This window comes from Trichechus manatus, unplaced genomic scaffold (genome assembly GCF_000243295.1).
Source record: "Trichechus manatus latirostris isolate Lorelei unplaced genomic scaffold, TriManLat1.0 scaffold00003, whole genome shotgun sequence".
Taxonomy (NCBI): Eukaryota; Metazoa; Chordata; class Mammalia; order Sirenia; family Trichechidae; genus Trichechus; species Trichechus manatus.
The window spans coordinates 1,792,160-1,804,426 of record NW_004443939.1 but is presented as its reverse complement, the minus strand read 5'-3'; the positions used below and the strand labels follow the sequence as shown (position 1 = coordinate 1,804,426).

General features: G+C 40.6%; 1 protein-coding gene across 1 annotated transcript in view; it reads left to right on the top strand.

The window, feature by feature from the left end:
* FYB2 (FYN binding protein 2) overlaps positions 1-12,267 on the top strand; it is a 115,388-nt gene that overhangs the window by 79,202 nt on the left and 23,919 nt on the right. Inside the window, 2 exon segments of the mRNA XM_004369123.2 lie at positions 1,425-1,541; positions 2,641-2,739. Coding sequence (XP_004369180.1) covers positions 1,425-1,541; positions 2,641-2,739 — 216 coding nt within the window.

Genomic DNA, 12,267 nt, shown 5'->3' with positions numbered 1-12,267 from the left:
AGAACAAAATAGTTTCTCATTAAACAGTACACATGTTGCCCTATGACAGTGGTTAACAACCTCACAACACATCAACACTGTCCTTACTCAACCTTGGGTTCCCTATCACCAGCTTTCCTGTCCCCTTCTGGCTTCTAGCCCTTGTCCCTGGACTGCTGTGTCTCATTAGTCCCGTTTATGGGGCTGTCCAATCCCCTGCTGAATGGTGAACCTCAAAAGTGACTTCACCACTGAGCTAAAAGGGTGTCTGGGGGCCGTACTCTCGGGGTTTCTCCAGTCTCCTCCAGGCCAGTAAATCTGGTCTTTTTTTTGTGTGTGTTAGAATTTTGTTCTACATCTTTCTCGAGCTCTGTCCAGAACCCTCTGTTGTGATCCCGGTCAGAGCAGTCAGTTATTGCTTAAAACACTTTCATGACTTCCAAATGCTTTTAACATTGACCTTAATATGGCCTAGAAGGTCTTGAGTGGTCTGCCCTTGCTTGTATTATGGCCTCATCTCACACTTAACTCAAACTTTCTCTTTTTCTAGTTACACACGTCTTTTAGTTCCTCTGATTTGCCAAGCTCCTCATATGAGATCTTTCATATGCTACTCCCTCTGTCTGGAATGCTCTTCTCTCCCTCCATTTCCCTGTCCTTAAGTGACTCTTAATTTTTCTTCTAATCTCAGCTCAATCATTCTTCCAGGGAATATCCTCCTTAGTATACAATCTCATAGTACTGTGGACCTCTTTTCATATCACTTGTCATAGTTGTAATTTTTTATTTACTCATGTGATTCTTCTTCCTCAACTGTTACTTTCTTTATGCTGACCGTTTTCTCCAGCCCCTAGTATAATATCACGCACATGTTAGATATTCAAAAAATATTTGTTGAATGAATGAATGAAAAAGTAGAAGAGTAGGGCTCTGGGTGTTTTTGTTCTTCTTATAATCCTAGAATTTTAGATGGAGGTGTAACCTTAGAGATTATAAAACCCAATGCCCTCATTTTAAAAAGGAAACTGAGGCATAAAGAGCATAGGGCCCTATGCTGACTGTGTGTTAGAGCCAAGTCTTAAAAATCCTGACACTTAATCCAACATTCTTTCCATTAGACCCATTGCCAGAGTACAGTAAAAGAATATCTGTGTATATTAAGCTTATGTGTTGGACCAGGCTAAAACCATGCTATGAAGAGAGAGATTATTCAGGATGTGTCTGGCTTCCTGTTGTTTTCTTGGCATTCAGCACAAAGTCTGCTACCTAGTAGACTCTGATTCTTATGTATTAAATGACAAAAAAGGAAGGCAGATAGAAGGAATCTGTTGATAAAGCAACTTCCTGCTTATAAAGAACGTGTTTACATTTCAATAAAAAATAGTTAATAAATGAAAGGTCAGAGTGCCTAGCACCTAGTAGGTATCCAATAATTTTTTGTTCAGTATGAATCTAAACTATTGCTGTTATATAATGAATGATTTTCTTTTTCTTTCAGAAGAAAATAGTGAAGAAATATATGAGGATGTCTATAATACAAAGAGCAACGACCCAAAGATAGAGTGAGTCTCTCTCTTCCTTACCTTTGTAGGCTAATGGTATTTCTTGTTAGTCTAGGAAAACCAAAGTTTAAGAAACGACCTATCCCCCACCTTCCCTCTGTCCTTTAGGTAGGATTTGAACGGAGCGTGGTAATGAGCTGTTGTAATACTACATTGTGATCAATAGTATACTTGTAATTTTGTAGAACCATATGCAATAAATTTTCAATAACATTGCTTTCTCTTTTGAGAACATTTCCGTTACCCAGAGTAGAGGAAGTTGATATTGTGTTAGGAAGCAACTGAGAAAGGAGAAGTAAAAGATATCAGTAAAACTTGCTTCAGTTTTATAAGTGCTTCTCTAGGAACAAGTCAATGTTTATGACTTAACCATTGGTTGGCAGGTTAATAAAGCTGTCTCTGGAATTTGGACTTAATTTAATATCTAGTAATTCAGTGTTATCAAGAATAATATTTACTAAAATAGACTTTATTCATCAAGGTTAGTTATTAAAGGCACGTTGTGGAAAGGAAGACTGCAATGGTCAAAAATAAAAAGTTTTGAGAGTTGAGGGGAAAAGAGGAAACTGTGAGCTAGGTTGGCTTCCCGGGTGGCTGGATGATATGGATGTATCACTCCCTCCCCCCACCAAAAAAAATTCCAAAAGCATATTTAGAAGAATTTTAATCATCACCTGGGGAGTCAATGTATCACTGTCATTGTATTATCATTCAACAAATTAAAAATCAGCGATGTGAATTTCAGAAGACAGAAATTGCTATAATGCATTTCTAGTACAGTTTGTAAACTATGCTACCCTGAGTTACCTTCTCTTCTAAAGGGAAGTCTTTGCTCCATAAGCTCTGCGAAACAGGGGGAGATGAAAGTTTGTATTAAAATATAATTACTTCCTTCATAGCTGACTGTGTTTGCTACTTCATATAAGACTCTAAACAAAGGGGAAAAGAACAGAAGCTGATAAGGCATTTCCTTGTCCTTCCTTGAGGGGATGTGTTTTGGAAATGAGACTGAAGCTTCTGGTTTTTTTTAGTACAACAGCTTTTCATATCTGGGACTCTCTCAAACGCCCTGTTATTTATATCCTCTGATTCCTCTTAGTTTAGATGGAAACGAAGCACTTAAAAGACTGCGGCAATTCTTCAAGAAAGAAAAGGATAGATTTAAAATGAAGAAAGACAAGTCTAAAGAAAATTTAAGGTAAAGTGTCCCTTTTTATCTCTTTCCAGGAGAGGGCTAACAGTGCCAGCCTGGTAGTTACACGGCTAATGTTCTCCATCCTGTTCTGAGGAACCAAAAACCAGTTGCCTTTGAGTCATTTCCAACTCGTGGTAACCTAATGTGTGTCAGAGTAGAACTGTGCTCCATAGGGTTTTCAATGACTGATTTTTCAGAAGTAGTTGGCCAGGACTTTCTTCCAAGGTGCCTCTGGGTGGACTTGAACCTCCAGCTTTTCAGTCAGCAGCCCAGTTTATTGACCGTTTGCACCACCCAGGAGCTCCATTCTCAGAGAATATCAGAAAGTAAACCAAAAGCCCTGGTTGTCACCTGCCTCCTTCATGCTAATTTTTGAGTATATCACACCCACAGATACTAATGAAAAAGTGACAAGTCCCTTTTGAAAAGCTTAATGAGGATGGTTGTAAATAGAGGCATAGGGAAAGTATTAATTAAGCAAATCCAGAAAATAAATTTTCCTCATCATCTTTATCATATATTCCTGTAGATAATAATCAGAGAACATACCTTCTTCTTGTAATCACTAAGCATTATGTTATTCTGGTAATCACATTCTTTTATGCTTTCTTAGCCCTACAAGTTCCAGTGGTTTCATTTGGCTACGCTTCCATATTCTAATTTGCTTCTCTTGAAAGCAGCAATGTGTGGAGGGGGAGATGAAGTTTTCAGCTGAATGGTTCACATATTTCAAAGTCTTAGACCTAGAAGGGACCCTCCAAGATCACCTAGGCTAACGGCTAGTCTTTGGGGAGATTACAAATTTAGCAGCAGTTGAAAGAGATGGGAAGCCTGATTTTAGACTCTAGTCTCAGCTCTGCCATTTATTCAGTGTGCAGCCATGGGCAAATCACTTCGTTTTCTACCTATGGGGCCCAGTTTTCTCTTGATTACAATGGTAGAGAGACTGGGTGACCTCTGAAGGTACTTTTTTTCTAATACATGTAGACATATACATAGATATGTATTTTATAATCAGGAAATGGAGTACAGTGGATGGTAAAATAATCTGCCCAAGGTCATTTGATATATTGAGATGTTATATGACCTTTAAGTTCTTTTCAATTATAAAAGTTCAAAATTATGTGATTTTAAGTTCAACTGCCTGTTGGATCTAGCTCTACCAAGAGCTCCACTAGAACGTGGTGTTTATCAGCGGAGTCCTGATGATGGAAGAAGAGGGAGTTTAGCTCCACAGTTCAGTGAGACCTACACACAAAGGCAGATCCCAGCCTAGGCAGGTTAGATGCTTTCTGGCAGAGATTTTTAGAGCTAATAAGCTGAAGTCCCTTAAAATTTAAATCAAGGTAAGGATGCTGATGTTTTTAAAATGCAAATCTTGTTTCCTTTTACTTAATATTATTAAGCAATATCTTACAACTTTTAGAACAAATATCACATTTTTTTTCATGGTAAGTAAATACTATTATGGCTGTCCCCTTTCTGCTCCTAGTTCTCACCACCACCTCATACACATACCCTGCAAATTCCTGACTATGCCATGGTGTTTCATGCCTCCTTGCTTTCATCATGACATTCCGTTAGTCTGGAATGCACCTCTCCCAGCTTTCTTTGATTATCAAAGTCCTAGTCTTCCCCCAAAACTTGGTCAGATAGCTTCTGGGAAGCCTTACCTGAACCTTTCTACTCAAATCCAGATTATCTTTCTCTCCTTTGTGTTACCATAACCCTGTGCTCTTCTTGTAAAACTCTTGATATTACTGAGAAACTCTCTTTCTTAGAGTATCTCAGAGTAAGAAAGGAAATCCGCATTACCACATTACCCACTACCCAACTTCTCTGCAAGTTACCTAACAAGCAGAACTTCCATGCTGCACACCTCTATAGAAGAGAAATATACTACCCATAGAAAAGATCCTCCATTTTTAAGAAGCTCTATTAAAATTCCCTTAAATTTTACCCAAATCTACCTCTCTACTTTAATTTTTCAATTAACAGCATGCAAATAGGCCAATATAACAAAGAGTTCTTTTTTCTTTTAAAGACCAGAACTCCTCTCTTAAATAGCAACCATAATGTATTGAGTTATCTTCAGAAGGAGGCTGAAACCATGAAAATATGATATTTAAGAAGAGTAAGGGGTCTCAGTCCTCTCTGTCTGCCTGTCTCTGTCTCTTTCACACACACACACACAGTACTGCCTATTGGGGTAGTCATTAATAAGTGACATTATTTAGGCATTAAAAAAAAAGTTGCCCCTGGATTCTCTATCAGCTCAGAACTAAAACAATTTCTGAGGCCAACTCTTCAGACACGGATTGTACTGGACTGTGGGACATAAAGTGATACTCGTGACGAGTGATACTCGTGCTCAAGTAGATACAAGAGACTAAATGGGCAGTTTCTCTCCAGAGGTGAGATGCAAAGGCAGAGAGGGCTAGGAGCTGATTGAATGGACATGAGGAATCAGGGGTGGAAAGGAGGAGTGTGCTGTCACAGTATGGGGAGAGCAATTAGGGTCTCATAACAATGTATGTATAAATTTTTGTATGGGAGACTAACTTGAAAAAAAGTTGCCACTGAGTCAGTTCCAACTCATGGTGACGCCATATGTTGCTGAGTAGACTCCATAGGGTTTTCTTCTGAGGCACCTCTTAAAAAACCCATTGCCCATAATGACTCATACCAACCCAGTAAGACAGAGTAGAATTTCCCCGTAGGGTTTCCAAGGACTGGTTGGTGGATTCGAACTGCTGACCTTTTGGTTAGCAGCCAGATGCTTAACCACTGCACCACCAGGGCTCAAACCACCAACCTTTCAATTAGTAGTTGAGTGCTCAACCGTTTTTGCCATGCCACCAGTCTTAGCTATGCTTTGAGTTTTACATGGTAATTATATGTTAAACCCCTTCTTACTCCCTCTATTCTGGGTGTACTGATCTCCTTGCTCTTCTTTAAATAGACCAAGCACACTCTAGCCTACATTTGCTATTTCCTCTCCCGGGGAACACTCTTACTGCAAATATCCACGTGGCTCACTCCCTTACTTATCTTCAGGTCTCTGCTCAAAAGTCATCTGATAAGTGAAGCCTTCCCTGACAATCCTCTGTAAAATGGTGTGATGGTTAAGGTTGTGTGTCAACTTGGCTGGGCCATGATTCTCAATGGTTTGGCAGCCATATGATGTTGTGGTCATTTCCATGAGGGAATCTGCTGTGAGTAGCCAATCAATTGAAAGAGAGTTCTTTCTGGCCCTTGGCGTGCATCAGGTATAAGTGGACATTCTAGCAAGGCTTCTGGTGGGCTTTTTGCTTGCGCTGCATCCTGAGGCTGGCTCCTGTTCTTCTGACCTCCAATTCTTGGGACTTGAGCTAGCAACTTACCTGTGGTCTTGCCTGCTGATCTTGGGATTCATTGGTCTTCCCAGCCTGTGAGCAAGAGCCCTACTCTCTGACCTGCTGATCTTTGGTTCACCAGCCCCTGTGGCTGCCTGAATCAGAAGAAGCCTCTATCCTGACCCATGGACTTGGGATATTCCAGCCTCTACAACTGCGTGAGCCATTTCCTTGATATAAATCTCTCTCTATATATATTTATATGCGTTACTGATTTTACTTTTCTAGAGAACCCAGCCTAAGACATTTGGTACTGAGAGTGGTTCTAGAGAAACAAAATTTCAAGGATGAGTTTTCTAAATTGGTTGTCAAATTCTGGTTATTCTTAAAGATGCTGATGACTCTGCTTCCAGTAGTAAAGACGGTACTGCTAATCCATGACGTGAGGTGGCAATACAAATATACAAAATACCACCACCAATAGATCAGGTATTGGTGAAAGGTGAGGCTCTGGGTGATTGCATGTGTGATACCTTTCTACAATTTTGTCATAATGAGAAGTATAAGGAAGCTGGTTGGTTGGTCCTACTTTCCCTAGACAAACTGGTGAAAGAAAGAGGTGCACTCAGGGCTTCAGAGTCAAAACTCAAGTGCTGCATAAACGACCTCAAAGTTTCCACTCGTGCTTTGAAGGAAAGCCTTATTTCTTGTAGTAACAGAGCTGAAATTGCTGAAAACCAAACCCAGAGTCTTATCGTAAGAGCGGCTGCATTACAATACCAACTCAATTGCCAACTCAAGAGGTGTCTGAAGTTAAAGTGAGGGCATTGATTGGTAAGAAATGGGATCCTGAAACTTGGGATGGGAACATATGGGCAGATAATCAGGAGGCTGGAGACACTGAGCTCCTAAATTCTGTTGAATCACTCCTTCCAACAGAACCAGCCCTCTCACTCCCATCTGAAGAGATTACTCCATGTTTGTCTGCTAAGCCACCTTCCCCAGTAAAACCATTTGCCCCTCCACCCCCATCTAATGAAATTAACCTAGCTGTGTCTAAAGAGTTCTTGTCTGAGTCCTTGCTTGGGGCATCACCTGAGGCAGACGCTTTACAAGACAATGCTGCACATTCTCAAAACAATTCACCACTACTGATTTTGACTTCTAGATCTATAACTAGACTTAAGTCTTAGCCATCCCCAAAAGGCTTAGGGCATCACCTTATAAGACATTGATGAATGTCCTCAGGGCCCTTGCCCACCACCTATTTTTGCTTCTAGACATATAACTAGACTTGAGTCCCAGCAAGCCCCAAAAGGTGAAATACAAAGTGTGACCCAGGAGGAGGTAAGTTACACTTGAAAAGAACTGCTTGACTTTTCTAATATGCACAAACAGAAACCTGGGGAATATGGGTGGGAATGGCTATTAAGGATGTGGGATAATGGGGCAAGGAACATAAAGATGGATCAGTCTGAGTTTATTGATATGGGCTCACTAAGCACAGAGTCTTCATTCAGTGTTTTAACTTGTGAGATTAGGAAAGGATCTAATAGTTTATTTTGTTGGGTCGCTGAAGCATGGATTACGCAGTGGGCTACACTAAATCAAGTTGAAATACCAGAACCAGACTTGTCATGGTAAACTGTAGAAGAAGGTATAATAAGGCTCAGGGAAATTGGCATATTAGAGTGGATTGATTAGGTTAGACCCACAGACCCACACATGGAGTGTCCAGAGGGCACACCTTTTACCACAATGGTGAGGAACAAATTTGTGAAGGGAGACCTAGCATCCTTGAAGACTGCTGTGGTTGCTATTTTATGTAAGTCAAATTTGACAGCGGGAACTGCCCTAACTGAAGTAAGACAACTAACTACAGTGGGGCTGATTGGAACCCCGGGGTTGTAGCGGCCAAGTGGTGACACTCAATCAACAAAGACAAGGTGGGCGTGGTTACTGTAATGGGCAGCAGAGTCAAAGCAGTAATTAGAATAGTCTAACTCATATGGACTTATGGCATTGGCTACTTAGTCATGATTTCCCTAGAAGTGAAATAGGAAATCCATTAAATATTTACTTGATCTGTACAAGCAAATGAATTCTAGGTCAAGTGAACAGCAGTTTAACTCAAATCGCCAGAATACAGAGTCACGGCCCCTCATTCAATTCCCAGACTTGAGCGAGTTTGAAGACCCACAACCCCTTGAATGGAGGAGAGGCTGAGTCCCCTTGAGGAAGGACCCCACAACACTTCCAAAAATTTACACCATTAATCTTTCTCCAAGCCTTCCCCAAAGGAATCTATGGCCTTTTACAAGAGTGACTGTTCATTGGGGAGAAGAAAATACTCAGACTTTTTGGGGATTACTGAATACTGGCTATGAACTGACACTAATTGCAGGAGACCCAAAACGTCATTGTGGCCCACCAGTCAGAGTAGGGGTATATGGAGGTCAGGTTATTAATGGAGTCTTAGCTCAGGTCTGTTTCACAGTAGGTCCACTGAGTCCCCAGACCCAATCTGTAGTAGTTTCTCCAGTTCCAGAGTGCATAATTGGAATAGATATACTCAGAAACTGGCAGAACCCCGACAATGGATCCCTGACAAATGAAGTAAGGGTCATTATGGCAGGAAAAGCCAAGTGGAAGCCATTAGAACTACCCCTACCTAAGCAAATTGTAAACCAAAAGCAATACCACATTCCTGGAGGGATTTCAGAGATTACTGCCACCATCAAGGACTTGAAGGATGCAGGGATTGTGATTTCCACCACATCCACATTCAACTCGCCTATTTGGCCTGTGCAAAAAACAGATGGATCTTGGAGAATGACAGTAGATTATCAAAGACTTAACCAGGTGACTCCAATTGCAGCTGCTGTTGCAGATGTAGTTTCATTGCTTGAACTAATTAATACATCTTCTGGTACCTGGTATGCAGATATTGATCTGGCTAATGCCTTTTTCTCCATACCTGTTTCAAAGGACAATCGTAAGCAGTTTGCTTTCAGCTTGGCAAGGCCAGCAATACACCTTCAGTTGCCTACCTCAGAACTACATCAGCTCTCCACCCCTATGTCATAATTTAGTCCACAGGGACATTGATTGCCTTTCCATTCCACATGATGTCACACTGGTCCATTATATTGATGACATTATGCTGATTGGACCTAGTAAGGTCAGTGACTCTGGATTTGTTGGTAAAACATTTGCATGCTGTTGTTGTTGTTAGGTGCCGTCAAGTCAGTTCCAACTCATATCGACTCTGTGTACAACAGAACAAAACACTGCCTGATTCTGCGCCATCCTCACAATTGTTCTTATGCTTGAGCCCATTGTTGCAGCCACTGTGTCAATCCATCTCATTGATGGTTTCCTCCTTTTCACTGACCCTCTACTTTACCAAGCATGATGTCCTTCTCCAGGAACTGATCCCTCCTGATAACACGTCCAAAATATGTGCGACATAGTCTCCCCATCTTTGCTTCTAAGGAGCATTCTGGTTGTACTTCTTCCAAGACAAATTCATTCTTTCGGCAGTCCATGGTATAGTCAATACTCTTCACCAACACAACTCAAAGGTGTCAATTTTTCTTCAGTCTTACTTATTCATTGTCCAAATTTTGCATGCATATGAGTCAGTTGAAAACACCATGGTTTGGGTCAGGTGCACCTTAGTCTTCAAGGTGATATCTTTGCTTTTCAAGGCTTTAAAGAGGTCTTTTGCAGCAGATTTTCCCAATGCACTGCATCTTTTGATTTCTTGACTGCAGCTTCCATGGGTGTTGATTGTGGATATAAGTAAAATGAAATCCTTGACAACTTCAATCTTTTCTCTGTTTATCATGATGTTGCTTATTGGTCCAGTTGTGAGGATTTTTGTTGTCTCTATGTTGAGGTGTAATCCATACTGAAGGCTGTGGTCTTTGATCTTCATCAGTAAGTGCTTCAAGTTCTCTTCGCTTTCTGCAAGCAAGGCTGTGTCATCTGCATATCACAGATTGTTAATGAATCTTCATCCAGTCCTGATGCCATGTTCTTCTTCATATAGTCCAGCTTCTTGGATTATTTGCCCAGCATACAAATTGAATAAATATGGTGAAAAGATACAACCCTGACACACACCTTTCTTAACTTTAAACCACACAGTATCCCCTTGTTCTGTTTGAATGACTGCCTCTTGATCTATCTACAGATTTCTCATGAGCACAATTAGGTGTTCTGGAATTTCCATTCTTCACAACGTTATCCATAATTTGTTATGATCCACACAGTCGAATGCCTTTGCATAGTCAATAAAACACAGGTAAACATCTTTCCGATATTCTCTGCTTTCAGCCGGGATCCATCTGACATCAGTATTGATATCCCTGGTTCCACGTCCTCTTCTGAATTCGGATTGAATTTCTGGAAGTTTCCTGTTGATGTACTGCTGCAGCTGCTTTTGAATGATCTTCAGAAAAATTTTACGTGTGTGTGATATTAATGATATTGTTTGATAATTTCTGCATTTGGTTGGATCACATTTCTTTGGAGTAGGCATAAATATGTATCTCTTCCAGTCGGTTGTCTGGGTAGCTATCTTCCAAATTTCTTGGCATAGATGAGTGAGCACTTCCTGCGCTGCATCCATTTGTAGAAACATCTCAATTGGTATTCCGTCAATTCCTGGAGCCTTGTTTTTCACCTACGCCTTCGGTGCAGCCTGAATTTCTTCCTTCGGTACCATCAGTTCCTGATCGTATGTTACTTCCCGAAATGGATGAATGCCAACAAATTCTTTTTGGTATACATACTCTGTGTATTCTTTCCATCTTCTTCTGATGGTTCCTGCATCATTTAATATTTTTCCTGTCAAATCCTTCAACACTGCAACTCAAGGCTTGATTTTTTTTCTTTCAGCTTGAGAAATGCCGAGCATGTTCTTCCCTTTTGGTTTTCTGTCTCTAGGTCTTTGCACATGTCGTTATAATACTTTCCTTTGAAATCTTCTGTTCGGCTCTTTTACTTCATCATTTCTTCCTTTTGCTTTAGCTACTCGATGTTCAAGAGCAAGTTTCAGAGTCTCTTCTGACATCCATTTTGATCTTTTCTTTCTCCTTAATGACCTCTTGCTTTCTTCACGTATGATGGCCTTGATGTCATTCCACAACTGGTTTTGTCATTGGTCAGTAGTGTTCAGTGCATCAAATCTATTCTTGAGATGGTCTCTAAATTCAGGTGGGATATTCTCAAGGTCGTACTTTGGCTCTCATGGACTTGTTCGAATTTCCTTCAGTTTCAACTTGAACTTGCATACGAGCAATTGATAGTCTGTTGTGCAGTCGGCCACTGGCCTTGCTCCGACTGATGATATTGAGCTTTTCCATCATCTCTTTCCACAGATGTAGTCGGTTTGATTCCTGTGTATTCCGTCTGGCAAGGTCCATGTGTATAGTCACCGTTTATGTTGTTGAAAAAAGGTATCTGCGATGAAGAAGTCATTAGTCTAGCAAAATTCTATCATGTGATCTTCCCATGTCGTTTCTATCACCAAGGCCATATTTTCCAACTACCAGTCCTTCTTTGTTTCCGACTTTTTCATTCCAATCAACACTAATTATCAATGCATCCTGATTGCATGTTTGATCAATTTCAGACTGCAGAACTTGGTAAAAATCTTCAATTTCTTCATCTTTGGCCTTAATGGCTGGTGCATAAATTTGAACAATAGTCATATTAACTTGTCTTCCTTGCAGGCAAATGGATATTATCCTATCACTGACAACATTGTACTTCAAGATTGTTGTCGTTAGGTGCCATCAAGTCAGTTCTGACTCATAGCAACCCTTTGCACAACAGAACGAAACACTGCCTGGTCCTGCACTGTGCTTACAATTGTTGTTATGCTTGAGCCCATTGTTGCAGCCACTGTGTCAACCCATCTCATTGAGGGTCTTCCTCTTCTTCGCTGACCCTCTACTTTACCAAGCATGATGTCCTTCTCCAGGTACTGATCCCTCCTGACAACATGTCCAAAGTATGTAAGACGTGGTCTCGCCATCCTTTCTTCTAAGGAGCATTCTGGTTATACTTCTTCCAAGACATACTTGTGTGTTCTTTTGGCAGTCCATGGTATATTCAATATTCTTCGCCAACACCACAATTCAAAGGTATCAATTCTTTGGTCTTCCTTATTCATTGTCCAGTTTTC